This window comes from Neofelis nebulosa, chromosome 12, assembly GCF_028018385.1.
Source record: "Neofelis nebulosa isolate mNeoNeb1 chromosome 12, mNeoNeb1.pri, whole genome shotgun sequence".
NCBI lineage: Eukaryota > Metazoa > Chordata > Mammalia > Carnivora > Felidae > Neofelis > Neofelis nebulosa.
Window position 1 is genome coordinate 37,930,785 of NC_080793.1, and position 17,701 is coordinate 37,948,485.

A 17,701-nucleotide genomic window follows, 5' to 3' on the forward strand; every position below is an offset into this window, starting at 1 on the left:
GGTGCCTGGGGAGAAGAGGGGAGGGGAAAATCTCAATCCAATCACCAGGCAATGTTAGGCCCAATCACCATGGCAACGGGAATGGGGTCAGTCCCCAGTGGGAGGGCTGGGTACAGCACAGCAGGACTACCTGACAATGTCACTATGGCAACCATGGCAAAGAGCGCCAATCCCTTGGTCGCTATGGTGACGAAGCCGTTTATACGCTCAGAAGGGTAAACTGAGTCTCGGGTGGAGGTAAAGAACTCGGTGGGAGGTGTTTCTGGGACACTTGCACGCGGAAAATAGACTCCGTGGTCACCATGTCCAGGATCTTGAGCTTGATCAAAGAGGACCAGAACAAGTTTCAGCCTTGTGCTTTCTCTAGCTGGTCTACAAATCCCAGGGAACAACTTGATACACGCTTCTGTTCAGGTAAAGCTGATTGGCTGAAGTTGGGGTGGGGGGGGGGCGGGAGAACGGAGACGGCCGGAAGTACGTCTGGGGGAGTGGAAATACAGGAGGAAAGGCTCAGGTCCGGTTTTCTAGAGTGACCTCTCTGCTCACCGTCTCGTTGGTTCCGGAGGTCCTGTGTTCGTGGGAAATGCTGGCGCGCGCTGCGCGGGGCACTGGGGCCCTTTTGCTGAGGGTGAGTGCGAGGGAACCTTCTCCAAGGGTCCTGCCAGAGATCACCTGGATCCTTACCTGGGAAGGAGCAGGATTCTAAGTTTGGGGAGAGAACTAGGGTCAGAGGTCACAGTACCCACGTGAGTTCCTCTCCGAGGACCCTTTAGGGTCGCGGTTTAAGGAGATGCTCTCTGGACAGGCGCCGAGAAGGGCGATGTGGCCCGCCGGCTGGGGGTCTCTGCTAATCCTCGTCTTCTCGATAGGGCTCCGTGCAGGCTTCTGGCCGTGCTCCGCGTCGCGCCTCCTCTGGATTGCCCCGAAACACCGTGGTACTGTTTGTGCCGCAGCAAGAGGCCTGGGTGGTAGAGCGAATGGGCCGATTCCACCGGATCCTGGAGCCTGTGAGAACCTCTTCTGCCCACTCAGGGCCACCCTGATGCCGAATTCCCTCACGATATGGGCGGATGGGGTGGGATCTCATTGGAGCCTGCGCCCACTTTTGGCTTTCAGCTCCCCTGGCCAGACCTGGCAGGGCCCAGGCTGCTGAACCCATGTTACCACCTTTGGGTGTTGCTCTAGCATTACACAAGCCCCATTCTTGGGTATCTCCCCTATCTACCCCCTCGGCTCCTGTTGTCTGCTACTCTGCTGGCTCCCATTCTCTTGACTGTCCCCTTTGTTCAGATGTCCCGCCTTGTATTCCCATCTTTTTGGACTTCCCTACCATTGACACGCCCAGCTTTCTGCTTTACTTGGAATGTTCCATATGTTCATTCCATACCCACTCCAGGCCTAGCTTGGATCTCAACCCTACAACCCCCATCCTTCTGAGGACCCATGACTCCTCTTCCCAGGGCTTGAACATCCTCATCCCTGTGTTAGACCGGATCCGATACGTGCAGAGTCTCAAGGAAATTGTCATCAACGTGCCTGAGCAGTCGGCTGTGACTCTCGGTGAGGGGTGCAGGGTGACACGGGTGCCCTGAGACCATTAGGATGTAGTTGCAGGAGATGCAGAGCTCATGAGAAAGAGCTGATCGGAAATTGGAGGCCTGATTTTCCTCCTTTTCTCTCCTGCTCCTGTACCTATAGACAATGTAACTCTGCAAATCGATGGAGTCCTTTATCTACGTATCATGGACCCATACAAGGTATCTTCTCCTTGGTTTATTCAGCTCCTAAGTTGCTTTTCCCACTAAAATCCTGCATTCGAGCTTCTTACACTTCCCATGCCCTTTTCAGGCAAGCTATGGTGTGGAGGACCCTGAGTATGCTGTCACACAGCTAGCTCAGACGACCATGAGATCAGAGCTTGGCAAACTCTCTCTGGACAAAGTCTTCCGGGTAAGGGGTCTGAGCCAGAGTTACTGTTTGAAGATGCTTCCCTCACACTCTCCGTCCTTTGTGGGAGTCAAGATCAGTCAGTGGCACTTCTCAGCTTAGATCCCTGATGAGTGTGTTGAAGCCATGGAATTTATAACTCTCTTTCTCCAGGAGCGGGAGTCCCTGAATGCTAGCATTGTGGATGCCATCAATCAGGCTGCTGATTGCTGGGGCATTCGCTGCCTCCGTTATGAGATCAAGGATATCCACGTGCCACCCCGGGTGAAAGAGTCCATGCAGATGCAGGTGGGGGCCAGGGAGGGGCGGGGAAGAGGACTTCAGGATGCTCCAGTCTCATGGGGACTTGGACTCCCTTCCCTGTCATGATGGGTACAATTGCAGGTCTGTGTAAGAATTTACTCTGGGTTTTTGTTGATGGGGGTCATTGGGGGTTTCTAGGTGGAGGCAGAGAGGCGGAAACGGGCCACAGTTCTAGAGTCTGAGGGGACCCGAGAGTCAGCCATCAACGTGGCAGAGGGGAAGAAGCAGGCACAGATCCTGGCCTCCGAGGCAGAAAAGGCTGAACAAATAAATCAGGCAGCAGGTCTGCAGAGGGTAGAGGCTGAGGGAGGAGAGGGCTTGGGTTTTTGAGGGTTGGTACTGGGACAGGAGCTTTGAGGTACCCTGACTTCATGAGTAAAGCTCTATCTCTTTTCTCTCAGGAGAGGCCAGTGCAGTTCTGGCCAAGGCCAAGGCTAAGGCTGAAGCTATTCGGATCCTGGCTGCAGCTCTGACACAACATGTGAGAGGCCCTGGGTGGGGTGGGAGACAAGAATTGACACTGGAAGAGGTTTTCTCATCTACTCTTGGGAGAAGTTCCTGCCTTTGTGGGTTCCGCTGAGCCAGATTACATGATCTCTTGTATTGTGATCTGTATTGTGATCTGATTCTCTTTCCAGGAACCTGACTACTCTTTACTCCCCTCCCCTCCACCTACCCACCCATCTCCTTCTCCAAGACTGTGATCTTTGATTTTTTCTGTGGCCACAGAATGGAGATGCAGCAGCCTCGCTGACTGTGGCTGAGCAGTATGTCAGTGCGTTCTCCAAACTGGCCAAGGACTCCAACACTATCCTGCTGCCCTCCAACCCTGGCGATGTCACCAGTATGGTGGCTCAGGTTAGAGTACCCTGAGGACCTAGCACAGGACACCAATGCCAGAAACTGAGACCCCTGTCACCACCATCACAACTTAGACACCATAGAGGCCTTCAGAGTAGCCTGAGCCCTAGACCTTCTGTTAGTCTCTGTAGAGAATAAGTTTCTAAGAATGAGACACCTCCCTCACCCCTGGAGATAGGGGAGCTCTTGAGACATCTTTTTTTGGGGGCAGATATATCTGTACCAATATTCTGAGGGTAACCCTGCTCTGGTAGTTTTTACGATTCCTAGAATCGACTCTACAGCTTGAGTCTTGCAAGAGAGATAAAAAGGAAAAATAAGTTTATTGGCCCCAGCCCCACTTTCTTTTTAGCTATTGGTGGGTTGGGCTATGCCTTCTGCCATGTGTCCTCATGGCTCTCTCTGTCCCTTTTTTTAGGCCATGGGTGTGTATGGGGCCCTCACCAAAGCCCCAGTGCCCGGGGCCCAGGATTCAGTCTCCAGTGGGAGCAGCAGAGATGTCCAGGGCACAGATGCAAGTCTTGATGAGGAATTTGATCGAGTCAAGCTGAGTTAATGGAGCTGGGCTTGGCCAGGGAGGCTGGGGACAGGGAAACAGCATTCCCATACTCTGGCTCTAGCTTCCCTGCCAAGATTTTGTTATTATTTTTTTATTTGAACTTTAATCATGTAATAAACTTGCCACTGGCAAACCAGAAACTGTCCTCTTTGATTGGGGAATGAAGTTGGGAAAGTCACCAGTGTTTTCCTTGGATGTCCACTTCCATCCTCCAGTTCTTTCAGGTCTGGGGAGCTGATTCCTCCATGACTAAGAGTAAACTTCATGTAAGTCATCCTTTCTGTCTTCAGGAGAAGCTTTGGGATAGGGTGGAGGATTAAGCCATGTGTCTATTGAACTATCAGGGAGTGTAGTCCCCCTTCTTGCTAACTATGGGGATATAAATTTGAGCGGGTATTTGTGGGGATTATTTATTTATTTATTTATTTAAATTTATTATTATTATTTAATGTTTTATTTATTTTTGAGAGAAATACACACCAAGTGTGAGCGGAGGAGAGGCAGAGAGAGACGGAGACACAGAATCCGAAGCAGGTTCTAGGCTCTTAGCTGTCAGCATAGAGCCTGACATGGGGCTCGAACTCATGAACCATGAGATTATGACCTGAGCTGAAGTTGGACTCTTAACCGACTGAGCCACCTGGGTGCCCCTGTGGGGATTTTTTTTTTTTTTTTTAAAGTAAGCTCTACACCTAATGTGGGACTTGAACTCAGAACCGCGAGATCAAAAGTAGCCTGCTTTACCGACTGACCCAGTTGGGCACCCCTGGGGGGATTTTTTATGGGAAAGAAAGCTATTCTGGCGGATAGTACTGCTCAGTGTTTAAAGGTTTCCCAGGGACTGTGAACACTTATTCATTCAAAAACATGATGTCTACCGTGTGTCAAGCTCAGTGCTAGACAAGCAGTTTAGACCTAGTGGTTCCTGCTTTCACAGAATATCAGGTTGGCAGGGAAGACACAGAGATACAAAGTGCTGAGTGCTAAGATGGAAGAAAATTCTGGTTGAGGGATCCTGCAGGGAGGAGCATGCCAGCTTGTGGGCAGCAAGGTTGCCAACCCTGCCACTGAGCTCAGGCTAGAAAAATTAACACATTCACCAGGCTAGGGTTTGGTACTAGAATCTGCAAAGGCCCATGATTCCAGAGAAGTTGGAACATTCAGAGATGTTTGCTGAGACTGAAGGGTGGGTGGGATGTTAGGGGTGTGACTGTACGGCAAGAGCCAGTCATAGGGAGATAGAGTACTGAAGAGTTTGGACTTTAGCTTTAGGATAGGGAGAGGTCCATGAAGGGTTTTTTCTGCCCTCCCATGAAGACTTAGGAAGATTTAGGTAGTCATATTAGTGTTTTAGATCCAGCTGTCCTGTTGCAATGTGGACAGGGTATTTGAAGGAGAGGTGAGAGGCTGAAGGACAGTAAGAAGGCGACCTCCATCCTGGAGGGTGATGAGGCCTGAACTGAAGTAAGGAGCCATTGGGATGGAGGTGGAGCGATGACATTTTTCAACATATGTCTGAATTAGAATTTGTGTATCATTTGATGGCTGTTGAACCTCAAATACATGCCAGGCACTAAGGATATAGTAATGAATTTGTGTATCATTTGATGACTGTTGAACCTCAAATACATGCCAGGCACTAAGGATATAGTAATGAGAAACAATTCCCTGTTCTCAATGAGCTTAAATTTTTTCCTTTAAGATTTTAAAATTTATTTTTAAAGATTTTATTTTTAAGTAATTTCTACACCTAACATGGGGCTTGAACTTGCAATTGTGAGATCAAAAATCACATGCTGTACCGACTGAGCCAGCCAGGTGCCCCTCAATGAGTTTAAGTCCTATTTGGAAGAGACAAACCATTAATAAGATGTTTAGTATTTCACATGCTGGTGAGTTGTGCTATGAAAGAAATTAAAGAAAGGAAGGAATGTGAGGAATTTGGTGAAGTGGCTGTAATCTGTAACATTAGAGGGTTCCAGGAAGCCTCTGGATGTTTTTTTTGAGCTTAGATATGGAAAGGAGGGGAAGGCCCATTTGGCGACCTGGGAATAGAGCTGACTGGAGATCCTAAATGTAGTGGCTTTGAGGCAGAGCTTGCCTGCCTTATAACTGGAAGAGCAATGGAGCTACAATGGATGGAGCAGAGTTAAGGAAGCAAAGAGGTGGCAGCGAGATGCATCAGAGAGGGAGCTGGTGTATAGACTTCTACTGCCACTATGTAGGACTACTACAAGAACTTGGGCTTTACTATGAAATGTGAAACCAGTGCAGAGGGTTTTTGTTTTGTTTACAGTAGTACATCTACTGAGATGTAATTCACATACACTACAATTAACCCATTTAAAGTGTAAATTCAATCATTTGTAGTATATTTAGAGTTGTGCAACCATCACAATTTTAGAACATTTTCATCATCTCTCCTCCATTTCTTTCCGACCACCAAAACCCTATACCCATTAGCAGTCATTCCTCTCTCCTCCCTAGCCCTAGGAACCCACTAACTTCCTGTCCCTTTAGCTTTACATATTCATGTAAATGGAGTAATATAAAATGCTATTTTGTGATTGTCTTCTTTCACTCAATATTTTTAAGGTTCATCCATGTAATAGCATGTAGCAGTACTTCATTCCTTTTTATGGCTGAACAATATTCAATTGTGCACATATACCATATTTTGTTTATCTTTTCATCAATGAAGGCCATTTGGGTTGTTTTGTTGCTATGAGCTGTCATGTGCAAGTTTTTGTGTGAACATATGTGTTTCATTTCTCTTTGGTATACATCTACGAGTGGAATTGCTGGGGCATATGGTAACTCTATGTTTAACCTTTTGAAGAATTGCCAGACTGTTTTCCAAAGCACCATTTTACAATCCCAAGGGCAGTGTTCAAATTTCTCCACACCCAAATCTTGTTATTTGTCTTTTCTATTATAGCCATCCTAGTGGGGTTTGAAGTGGTATCTCTAGTATTTCCCTGATGGCTAGTGATGTTGAGCATCTTTTTCTGTGCTAATTGGTCATTGTGTATTTTCTTTGGAGAAATGTCTATTCAGATCCATTTTTTTTTCTTTAAGTAGGATACATGTGGAGCCCAACACAGAGTTTGAACTCAGAACCCTGAGATCGAGAACTAAGCTGAGATCAAGAGTTGGACACTTAACCAACTGAGCCACCCAGGCACCCCTATCCTTTTCCCATTTAAAAATTTTATTTTTATTTACTTATTTACTTTTTAAAATGTTTATTCATTTATTTGGGGGGGGGGGGAGGGAATAGGGGAGGGGCAGAGAGACAATCCCAAGCAGGCTCTGCACTGCCAGCACAGAGCTCAATGCAGGACTAGATCCCATGAACCAGTAGACCAGGACCCCAGCCAAAACCAAGAGTCAGATGCTCAACTGACTGAGCCACCCAGGCACCCCTTATTTTTATTTTTTTAAAGTAGGCTCTATGCCCAACGTGGGGCTTGAACTCATGACCCCAAGATGAAGAGTTGCATGCTCTACCAACTGAGCCAGCCAGATGCCCTTACCTTTGCTCATTTTTAAATTGGATTATCTTTTGGATTATTGAGTTGGAAGATCCAGTGAAAGACATGAAGAGGAGGAATAATAAAACCTATCGGTGTCAGCTAAGCAAGTAGAAAATAAATATTATTTATCCCTATTTTACAGATGAGGTAATGCCCAATAATGCCAGTGAGTGGCAGAGCTAGGATTCAAGCTAAGTTTGATTCCAAAAGGCCAGCTCTTAACCTTAACCAAGAATGACCAGTGGTTTACTGAGTTGTAGCTTTGTTCCTTGCCCCTAATTCCCCTAAACTACAGACCTGCGTTCCTTTAGGAACCTCCTCGGAGGCGCCAGCAGATGGCGATGGGGCCCCTGTGGGCCGCTCTGTCCGGCCCGCGTCTGTCTATGGTACCACCAGTGCGCAGGCGTAGCCTCTGCGCTTCCGGGCGCCTTTCAAGGTGAGCCAGGGTCTCCGAGAACCTACTCCCTACTCCTCAATCCCTTTTCCCGAATCAAACCATCCCCCGCAGCTCGCAGCCGGCTAAGTACCGGAGCCAGGGTGCCCAGGAGATGGCCAGGTAGCCACCAGAGGAGGCAGAGCTGTTCTGACGTGTGGGTCCCGGCGAGGCCCACCGGCCGTAGACCCCGCGACTCTGCTTTGCTGCGCGGGGTAGGTCGTGACTCTGGTTGGTCTCCTGGCGATCCTGGCCTTCCAGAAGCGGAGCGTGACTCCTCCCCTTGGTCCTCTTGGTCTCCACCAGGCGGCGCCGTCATTCCGGCCGAGGTTCCCCTGCGCTGCGAGCCCTGGGCACCCCAGGGGTGTTGAGATTGGCAAGGAGAGAGGCGGAGAAATGAGCTGTCAGAGAGCAGTGTACCACTTGAAATAAGTTTCCCTCGTGGACTGTGCTTTTCATCATTAGAATCTCCTGGAGTACATGTGCAAATCCCTATGCTCCACCCCGAAAGATCCCGATTCAGTAGATGTGGGGTGGGGCCTGGAAATCAGCATTTTAAACGGCTGCTCCAGGTTGATGCCCGTAATCTGCGGACCTCACCTTCAGAAACACCGGTGTAACTGGTGGACAGGAACATTGCATTGGGTTGGCTATGGGGCTGTTTATCTTCTGGAAGGCTTCCAAGAGGAAGTGATTCTAGCTTGGCTTTGTATTGAGGGACCAGAATATCCATTGGTTCTTTACCCCACAGTGATGAACTCCCTGCCCGCTACCAGCAGGATGCAGAAGATCTCAGTGCTGCTCTTCCTGGCCTGGGTCGGCTTCCTCTTCTACGCTGGCATTGCCCTCTTCACCAGTGGTTTCCTGCTCACCCGTTTGGAGCTCACCAACCATAGCAGCTGCCAAGAGCCCCCAGGCCCTGGGTCCCTGCCATGGGGAAGCCAAGGGAAACCCGGGGCCTGCTGGATGGCTTCTCGATTCTCTCGGCTTGTGTTGGTGCTAATAGATGCTCTGCGATTTGACTTTGCCCAGCCCCAGCGCTCACATGGGCCTGGGGAACCTCCTGTCTCTCTGCCCTTCCTGGGTAAACTGGACTATTTGCAGAGGATCCTGGAGATTCAGCCCCACCATGCCAGGCTCTACCAGTCTAAGGCTGATCCCCCCACCACCACCATGCAGCGCCTCAAGGCCCTCACCACTGGCTCACTGCCTACCTTTATTGATGCTGGCAGTAACTTTGCCAGCTATGCCATAGTGGAAGACAATCTCATTAAGCAGCTTGCCAGTGCAGGTTAGTTTGGGCCTCTTTAGAGTCCAAGAGTACCTTAGCAGATTTTGTCTTTAGAAGTCAGAGAACCAGAACTTTGGGTGTCCAGCTGCTTGCTAGACTATGCTGTGGGAGGACAGGGGAAGAGAAAGAGACCAGGGCCCTGCATGCAGCAAGTAGGGGTCTGGGCTTTGTCCTTCTGGAGTTTCTAGTCTGCATGGAATGTTGGTTTTATTTAGGGGGAGCTCTCAGTAAGGGGCAGTGGAGAGATGAGGAGAAGATGTGAATCTTGTTATTCTCACAAGTGAGAAAGCAGAGAGTCAGTCCATGCCCTGTCCACTCGCTGATTTGGAAAATGTAACATATACCCAGGAAAGACAGATCAGCAAAGATAGCCAAGAATTGGGAATTAGCAGAGCCTTTTGTAGAAACAAGAAGTGAAAAGTCTTGTTATTGGGGAAAGTATGGTTAACAGGGAAAGCTTCTTGGCAGAAAATCTTAGGCCTTGAAAGATAAAGAGTTGTTGGATGAAATTGCTGTCCCTTCGAGTGCATGGTTGAGATTTCTGACGAGTCTTTAAAAGTCCCCCCTCTTCTTTTTACCCCTGCCTTGACTCCTGCTCAGGCTGTGACCCACTCTCATGTCCCTGCAGGAAGGCGTGTGGTCTTCATGGGAGATGATACCTGGAAAGATCTTTTTCCTGGAGTTTTCTCTCAAGCTTTCTTCTTCCCATCTTTCAATGTGAGAGACCTGCACACAGTGGACAATGGCATCCTGGAACACCTCTACCCAACCAGTGAGCATTGGGCCAGAGGCAGGTCTGACTAAGATTAGGAGCTGGGGAGGGTTGCTTCAGGTCACAAATTCTGACCCTCCCATGGGTGCAGTGGCCTGGGCTTATGTCCCTTGATAGATTGTCAAAAGCTGGCTGGGGTTGAGGAGTGGCCTTAGTCCCCTGTGCTCAGTGTTCTTCCTTTCACAGTGGACAGTAGTGAATGGGATATGCTGATTGCTCACTTCCTGGGTGTGGATCACTGTGGCCACAAGCATGGCCCTCACCACCCTGAAATGGCCAAGAAACTTAGCCAAATGGACCAGGTGATCCAGTGAGTGTGGGTTATTGGCTGGGGGAGTGGGTTTGTGTCTGAGAATCTCAGGATATATTGGCCCAAGAGAAAAAGTCTTTATCTTGGAGCCTCTTTCCTTGCTGAATTCTGTCTTTTCTAGGCCTTTCTTTTGAAGCTAGGAGCCTCATTCATCTTGAGTGACTCAGCATGTGGCTTTGGGCAGTAGGGTTGTGAATGAAGAGGTATCTCTTTGCCAAATGTCTAAGCCCTCCTGTTGGAAGTTATGGCTGGGGGTAAATGGGTCTCCAAGGAAAATCTTCATCCATTCCTACTCCCTGACATATTTCTTGGCCTTCAGGGGACTTGTGGATCGTCTGGAGAATGACACACTGCTGGTGGTGATTGGGGACCATGGAATGACCATGACTGGGGACCACGGAGGGGATAGTGAGCTGGAGATCTCAGCTGCACTTTTTCTGTACAGTCCCACAGCTCTCTTTCCCAGTGCCCTACCACAGGTGAGGTCTGGGGTGTGCTTTGTCGGGTCTCCTGGTATTCAACCTCATCAAGATCACAGCATTCTTGTGAATCCCTCCACTTTAGATCCCCAAATTCTTTACCCTGGGCATTCCCCATCCATTTCCTACCTAGGTCCCTGTCTTCCATTCGAAATCCCGATCTCAGCTTTGTGGTGAACCCATTGGCCCCTCTCCTTTTCCTTTAGGAGCCAGAGATAGTTCCTCAAATCAACCTTGTACCTACGCTGGCCCTGCTGCTGGGCCTGCCCATTCCATTTGGGAACATCGGGGAGGTAATGGTTGAGCTGTTCTCAGTGGTTGAAGACCCCCAGCCTCACTCCTCTGCTCTGGCCCAAGCCTCAGCTCTTCATCTCAATGCCCAGCAGGTAGGTGATGGGTTGGGTTTCCAGGTGATAGAGCTAGGGTGGGCATGGGAGAAGCATAATGATCACTTCATTGTCCTTTGTTCTTTTTTTTTTTTTTTTTTAATTTTTTTTTTTCAACGTTTTTTATTTATTTTGGGGACAGAGAGAGACAGAGCATGAACGGGGGAGGGGCAGAGAGAGAGGGAGACACAGAATCGGAAACAGGCTCCAGGCTCTGAGCCATCAGCCCAGAGCCCGACGCGGGGCTCGAACTCACGGACCGCGAGATCGTGACCTGGCTGAAGTCGGACGCTTAACCGACTGCGCCACCCAGGCGCCCCTGTCCTTTGTTCATTTTTAATCCCACTGTCCATAGCCATGTCCTCCTTCATTATCCCTCACTTCCCCCCTGTCTTGGACAGAGTTTGGGTCCCTGTTTTCCAGATACCTGCTTTGGTAACACTAACCCTTGCCTCTGTCCCGGTTTATGTCTTTGATGTGTTCCCTTGGCCTCTGACCATTTTTGCCAGGTATCCCGATTTCTTCACACCTACTCAGCTGCTGCTCAGGACCTTCAAATTAAGGAGCTTCATCGACTGCAGAACCTCTTCTCCAAGGCCTCTGCTGACTACCAGCGGCTTCTGCAAAGCCCCCAGGGGGCTGAGGCAGCACTACAGACTGTGATTACTGAGCTGCAGCAGTTCCTGCGGGGAGTTCGGGCCATGTGCATTGAGTCTTGGGCTCGTTTCTCTTTGGTTCGCATGGCAGGGGGTGCTGCTCTCATGGCTGCTGCCTGTTTTCTTTGCTTGCTGGTGTCCCAGTGGGTAACATCCCCAGGCTTCTACTTCTGCCCCCTCCTCCTAACACCCATGGCCTATGGTCTGGCTGGTGCCATAGTGTGTGCTGGACTCCTGACAGCTACCGGACTGAAGCCGGATCCAGTGGTCCTAGGGGCCATGGCTGCAGTGGGCTCACTCCTGCCTTTTTTGTGGAAAGCGTGGGCTGGCTGGGGGTCCAAGAGGCCCCCGGCAGCCCTACTGCCCATCCCTGGGCCTGTTCTGTTATTCCTGCTCATTCGTTTTGCTGCTTTCTTCTCTGACAGTTTTGTTGTAGCTGAGGCCAGGGCCACCCCCTTCCTTTTGGGCTCATTCATCTTGCTCCTGGTTGCCCAACTTCACTGGGAGGGCAAGCTGCTGCCACCTAAGCTTCTCACAATACCCCGCTTTTGCCTTTCGGCCTCAACAGGCCTGCCACGGCACAATGGCACACATGCCCTGGGACTTGGAGTTGGGTTGCTTTTATGTATAAGGCTAGCTGGACTTTTTCATCGGTGCCCTGAAGAGACACCTGCTTGCCATTCCTCTCCCTGGCTGAGTCCCTTGGCATCCATGGTGGGTGGTCGAGCCAAGAATTTGTGGTATGGAGCTTGTGTGGGGGCTTTGGTAGCCCTGTTAGTTGCTGTGCGCCTGTGGCTTCGCCGCTATAGTAACCTCAAGAGCCCTGAGCCCTCTGTGCTCTTTGTGCGCTGGGGGCTGCCCTTAATGGTACTAGGCACTGCCGCTTACTGGGCATTGGCATCAGGAGCAGATGAAGCACCCCCACGTCTCCGGGCCCTGGTTGCTGGAGCATCAGTTGTGCTGCCCAGGGCTGTGGCAGGATTGGCCGCTTCAGGGCTCATGCTGCTGCTCTGGAGGCCTGTGACAGTGCTAGTGAAGGCTACAACAGGTGCTCCAAGGACCAGGACTGTCCTCACTCCCTTCTCAGGCCCCCCAACTTCTCGCGCTGACCTGGATTATGTGGTTCCTCAAATCTACCGACATATGCAGGAGGAGTTCCGGGGCCGTCTAGAGAGGACCAAATCCCAGGGCCCCTTGACTGTGGCAGCTTATCAGTTGGGGAGTGTCTACTCAGCTGCTATGGTCACAGCTCTCACCCTTTTGGCCTTCCCACTTCTGCTTTTGCATGCAGAACGCATTAGCCTTGTGTTCCTGCTTCTGTTTCTGCAGAGCTTCCTTCTCCTGCATCTGCTTGCTGCTGGGATATCCATCACCACCCCTGGTAAATACATTTCTCAGCCCTGGTTCATCCAAGGACAGTAGTGATGTGACTTCGGCCCCTCTTGTTTTCAGGGAGGTGTTGCTCCTCAGATTCTTCACACGGTTGGGAGGGTTCTCCAGATGTCCTCTTATCTGCTGTAGCCAAGCTAATTGATCCCTCCCACTGGCTCTCAAGGCCAGCAAGGTTCATGGAGGAGAGAGACAGGAGTACTCCAAGACTCATTTCTTTTCTTTTTTTTTTCCAAGACTCATTTCTTATGGAAATGCTGCATCTTCATGAGTGCATTTCCTGATTTTCCAGTGATGGGAGTGGTGAATTATGAGTATGTGATGTCAACAGTGAGCTGTGCACATATGAGAGAGAGAAAGAGATAGATCATAGTTGAAATGTTCAGATTTAGAGTAACGGGGACTTAGTGCCACAGAGGGAATTAGAATAACAGAGTGTTGAATGTAAAGAGGTTGGATGATTGGCATGTGCAAGTGTGTGTGTGTGTGTGTGCGTGCGTGCGTGCGTGCGTGTGTGTATAGCACTGAAGTAGTAGGAGTATATGATCATGAGGCAGTAGGCTATGGATTAGAGAATGGGATGTGACTGTGAAAAGGTATATCTCTTCCCCCAGGTCCTTTTACTGTGCCATGGCAGGCAGTTTCTGCCTGGGCCCTCATGGCCACACAGACGTTCTACTCCACGGGCCACCAGCCTGTCTTTCCAGCCATTCATTGGCACGCAGCCTTCGTGGGATTCCCAGAAGGTCATGGTTCCTCCACCTGGCTGCCTGCTCTGCTGGTGGGAGCCAACACCTTTGCCTCCCATCTCCTCTTTGCAGGTAACTCCTCATTCCTCTCTTGCTTCCCTTGTTTACTCTGAATTTGTGGAAAGAAAAGAAAGTCCTGGATTTGAGTGGGGAGATGTGATTTTGTTGGATCTTTGGCACCCCTTGGCCAATGGTAATTGGAGCCTCAGTCAACTAGGGTGGTTGGGGGCCAGGGTGGCCTGGTCCCTGGGTCCTCCATTGATTCTAGTCCTGCCTTCCTCTGAGGCAGTAGGTTGCCCATTGCTTCTGCTCTGGCCCTTCCTATGTGAGAGTCAAGGACACCGGAAGAAGTGGCAGCCCCTAGGGAATGAAACTGAATCCAGAGTCAAGCCTGAGGAGGAGGAGGAGCCACTGATGGAGATGCGGCTCCGGGATGCGCCTCATCACTTCAATGCAGCACTGCTGCAGCTGGGCCTCAAGTACCTCTTTGTCCTTGGTATTCAGGTAGGTACAGGGAGAGATCACAGGGTTAGTGACCTTTTCTCATGTGTGTACATCACATTCTTTTTTTCATACTTCACCAAAACCCTAGGAGGCAGCCTTGACTGAAGTACAGTTAAGAAAAATGGTTGCCCAAGGCCAGTGGCCTCAAGTGGTTATATTGAGACTTAGACCTGAGTCTCCTTAATCCTAGTCATGGATTGTTTCCTCTCTACAAGCTAGATCTGGACTCTGCTGGTTGCATTTGGGGATTCCTCCATTAGTGGACAGACTGGAAAAACTGAGGTGATGGCCAGGATTCTTTCCCAGGCTGTGGTCATGGATCTTCTTTCCCTTCAGAGGCAGAAGGTGTGACTCTGACATTTTCCTCCACCCTGGAAGGCAGAGCCTGAGTATAAGCACAGATGGATAGTGCTTGCTCAAGGTCACACAGTGAGTCATGGTGAGGCCACGAAAAGAATTAGGTCTCCCAATTCCTCATCTAGGGTTTTTTTTTCACTGACATGCGCTAGTTTCCTACTCCTCCCATTCTTCATAGGGGCCTATAGCACTTCTCCCTTTGACCTGCTTCTTCTCCCCTTCCCAAATAACTTGACCTTTCGTATCCTTTCTTAGATTCTGGCCTGTGCCTTGGCAGCCTCCATCCTCCGCAGGCATCTCATGGTCTGGAAGGTGTTTGCTCCCAAGTGAGTGGATTTGCTTGAGAAGTATTGGCATTGGGGTGGGTAAGCTTGGATGAAAGAATGAACATCAGGGCGGGCAGGTTTTGTCTCATCAGGGAAAAGGCCTCCAGATCTACTTTCAGTGTCCCCTGAGAATTCTCCACATTTCTTTGCAGGTTCATTTTTGAGGCTGTGGGCTTCATTGTGAGCAGCGTGGGACTTTTCCTGGGCATAGCTTTGGTGATGCGAGTGGATGGTGCTGTGAGCTCCTGGTTCAGGCAGCTAGTTCTGGCCCAACAGAGGTAGCCTAGGCTGCAAGTGCTGGCTTTGTGGCCACAGGGAGAGCTGAAGAACAATCTCGCCTGGCCTATACAGGTGCTGGATCATCTGCAAGAGAGGCTTAGCCACACTTCTTACCACCATGCAGCCAGGAGCTACTGACATCTGGGACTTCGTTATTTTATAATTCAAAATCATAGTGGGGCATGGTCCCTAACTGCTGCTTTGAATGCATCTAAGGGACTGGAGGGTGGTCTCCAAAGTAGAATAAAATAATAATGTAAATATGTGTGTTTGAGAGGTGGGGGAGTCCCCACTGTCCTACAGGGACTAGGAAGAGGGTCACTCTCCCCTCCTATGAGGCACAGATGGCATCAGCCATCTTGTGCAGACCTGGCTACACCTGAAAACTTTTGGGAAGTGGTTGGAGTTGTCTGAATTCACTTCTACTTCTTCCCAAATCACTCCTGTTATCCCACCGGCTTTTTTTTTTTTTTTTCCACGTAACATGTTTTATTAAATTCTTCTGCTAATAGCAGAGATGGCTGAAAAGCACAGGCAACATGGAGTACACAAACCCACTGTCTAAAGCCCCAAACAGTGTTGCATTCCCTCCTCTGTTGTGTTCTTTCGCGCTAGAACACCCTTTGCCCTTTGCTTCTGTGGAGGCCAGGAGGCCACCCTAGTTTTCCAACCTTTGCTGCCATTTATCAGACCTAATTGCCCATCTTACATAGCATTCCATCTTGTCCTATTGATTATTCCTGACTTGGAGCCAAAACTTTATAAATTTAATGCATGTCTCTTATGTTCTTCATCCACCTCACTACTATGTAAGATTGAAGTACTGGTGGCAAATTCTCATGGAAATGTCCATCAAAGGAGGGGGAGGGGAAGACCCTGAGGAGAAGGGTCAGGACTGGGATTTGATGTTTGATAATGCCCAGGACAAGTGATGGTGAAGTAAAGGCATTCACCACTGTGGCAGCTAAAGGAAGAGTTGGAGTTATTGTGGCTAATAGTCTCTAATGCTACAGAGATCAAACAAAGATAAGTTCATACTGTTTCAGGCAGTTAGAGGATAGGACATTGGTAACCCTGGCAGGAATAGATTTAATAATGTAAGAGAAGTTAGGCCCCAGCTAAAACTGTAAGATGAATTAGAAAAAGATCCCTTCCCTTTCCTTAATCTGGGGGACACTATTCCCAAGCATCATTTAATAAGCAGACAATGCCTCTGTGAGAAGAAAAGACCCTTTCCCATCCCTAGCACCCATGGGAAGGATTTCAGAGCCTAGTCCCTCATCTTGTCTTAGTCAGGTTTCCCCCAATCCCGTTCCTTTTTTGCAGAGAGCCTCCTTCCCTGGAGCCTAAGGAAAATCTTTTCTTAGTACCATTGGCTATTTCCTCTTCTGATCTAACCACAAGATCCTTTTAGAGAAAGATCTGTTAAAAATTCTTGGGGCACCTGAGTGGCTTAGTTGAACATCTGACTCTTGATTTCTGCTCAGGTCATGATCCCAGGGTTGTGGTATCGAGCCCCATGAGCACCCCTGCTTAACATTCTCTTCCCCCTCTGCCCTTCTCCCCTGCTTGTGCGCTCTCTCTCTCTCAAGGAAAAAAAAAAATCTCATTTCTGCTTCTTACTTGACATCAAAGACCCCATTACACACTAACTTATTGTTTGTTGTGTTGTTTTTGTTTTGTTCTGAGAGAGAGTGTGTGTGTGAACTGGGGAGGGGCAGAGGGAGAGGGAGAGAGAATATTAAGCAGGATCCATGTTCAGCTCTGAGCTCTTTGCAGGGCTCTATCCCATCACCCTGGGATCATGACCTGAGCCAAAATTGAGAGTTGGATGCTTAACTAACTGAACCACCCAGGTGCCCAAATTTTTTGTTTTGTTTTGTTTTGTTTTGTTTTGTTTTGTTTTGTTTTGTTTTGTTTTAGAGAGCTTTATTGAGGTACAATTTACCATAAAATCCAGCCATTTAAAGTACACAATTTTGGGTGCCTGGATGGGTCGGTCAGTTAAGCATCTGACTCAATTTCGGCTCAGGTCATGATCTCACAGTTGTGCGATCGAGCCCAGTGTTGGGCTCAGCGCCGGGCATGGAGTTTGCCTAAGATTCATTCTCTCCCTCTCCCTCTGCCTTTCCACCACGCACCCTCTCTCTCTCTCTCTCAAAAAAAAAAAAAAAAAAAAGTGCACAATTCAATAATTGTATATTCACAGAATTGTGCAACCATCATCACAGTTAATTTTAGAATGTTTTCATCACCCCAAAAAGAAACTCCATACTCTTTCCTATTACCCTCCAAACCTCCCTACATCCATCCCTAACCAGAGGCAACCACTAATCTGCCTTCTGACTATATTCGCCTATTTTGGACATTTCATATAAATGGAATGTTATAATATGTGGCCTTTTCTGGCTTTTACTCAGCCTAATGTTTTCAAGGTTCATCCACTTGCAGTACATATGAGTATTTCATTTCTTTCTTACAGCCAAATAATGTTCCATTGTATGGATATATCAATTTTGTTTATTCATTCATCCATTGATGGACATTTGGGTTCTTTGCACCTT

General features: G+C 49.0%; 2 protein-coding genes and 1 long non-coding RNA gene across 5 annotated transcripts; 2 read left to right on the forward strand and 1 right to left on the reverse strand.

The window, feature by feature from the left end:
• The first annotated feature begins 481 nt into the window (after nt 1-481).
• STOML2 (stomatin like 2) lies at nt 482-3,810 on the forward strand. Its single transcript, XM_058695012.1, has 10 exons — nt 482-628; nt 870-1,007; nt 1,461-1,560; nt 1,699-1,757; nt 1,849-1,950; nt 2,101-2,235; nt 2,389-2,533; nt 2,652-2,731; nt 2,980-3,108; nt 3,530-3,810. Exons 1-10 carry the CDS (start codon nt 584-586, stop codon nt 3,665-3,667), a joined length of 1,071 nt encoding a protein of 356 aa, XP_058550995.1. The 5' UTR covers nt 482-583; the 3' UTR covers nt 3,668-3,810.
• Nucleotides 3,811-7,525: 3,715 nt separating this feature from the next.
• On the forward strand, nt 7,526-15,398 carry PIGO (phosphatidylinositol glycan anchor biosynthesis class O). 3 transcript variants are annotated; one of them, XM_058695018.1, is made up of 11 exons: nt 7,526-7,642; nt 8,391-8,930; nt 9,559-9,702; nt 9,889-10,012; nt 10,332-10,491; nt 10,698-10,877; nt 11,387-12,914; nt 13,537-13,743; nt 13,961-14,175; nt 14,788-14,858; nt 15,011-15,398. In XM_058695018.1, the coding sequence occupies exons 2-11, from the start codon at nt 8,393-8,395 to the stop codon at nt 15,138-15,140; spliced, it is 3,297 nt and encodes a 1,098-aa protein (XP_058551001.1). In that variant the 5' UTR covers nt 7,526-7,642; nt 8,391-8,392; the 3' UTR covers nt 15,141-15,398. The 3 variants fall into 3 exon arrangements, with proteins under 3 accessions (XP_058551001.1, XP_058550999.1, XP_058550998.1); XM_058695016.1 differs by having other exon boundaries at nt 7,616-7,854; XM_058695015.1 differs by having other exon boundaries at nt 7,616-8,930.
• LOC131491731 (uncharacterized) lies at nt 12,792-13,647 on the reverse strand. The gene is made up of 2 exons (XR_009251625.1): nt 13,547-13,647; nt 12,792-12,995 (listed from the first exon to the last, which is right to left on the reverse strand). It is a non-coding gene; the product is annotated as an uncharacterized LOC131491731 (long non-coding RNA).
• Nucleotides 15,399-17,701: the final 2,303 nt, after the last annotated feature.

Coding starts and splice junctions, on each gene's coding strand:
- STOML2 (XM_058695012.1), top strand. CDS start 584: ATGCTGGCGCGCGCTGCGCGGGGCACTGGGGCCCTTTTGCTGAGG. Junction 2,732..2,979: donor CTGCAGCTCTGACACAACAT/GTGAGAGGCCCT, acceptor CTGTGGCCACAG/AATGGAGATGCAGCAGCCTC. Junction 3,109..3,529: donor TCACCAGTATGGTGGCTCAG/GTTAGAGTACCC, acceptor CCCTTTTTTTAG/GCCATGGGTGTGTATGGGGC.
- PIGO (XM_058695015.1), top strand. CDS start 8,120: ATGTGCAAATCCCTATGCTCCACCCCGAAAGATCCCGATTCAGTAGAT. Junction 8,931..9,558: donor TAAGCAGCTTGCCAGTGCAG/GTTAGTTTGGGC, acceptor ATGTCCCTGCAG/GAAGGCGTGTGGTCTTCATG. Junction 10,878..11,386: donor TTCATCTCAATGCCCAGCAG/GTAGGTGATGGG, acceptor CATTTTTGCCAG/GTATCCCGATTTCTTCACAC.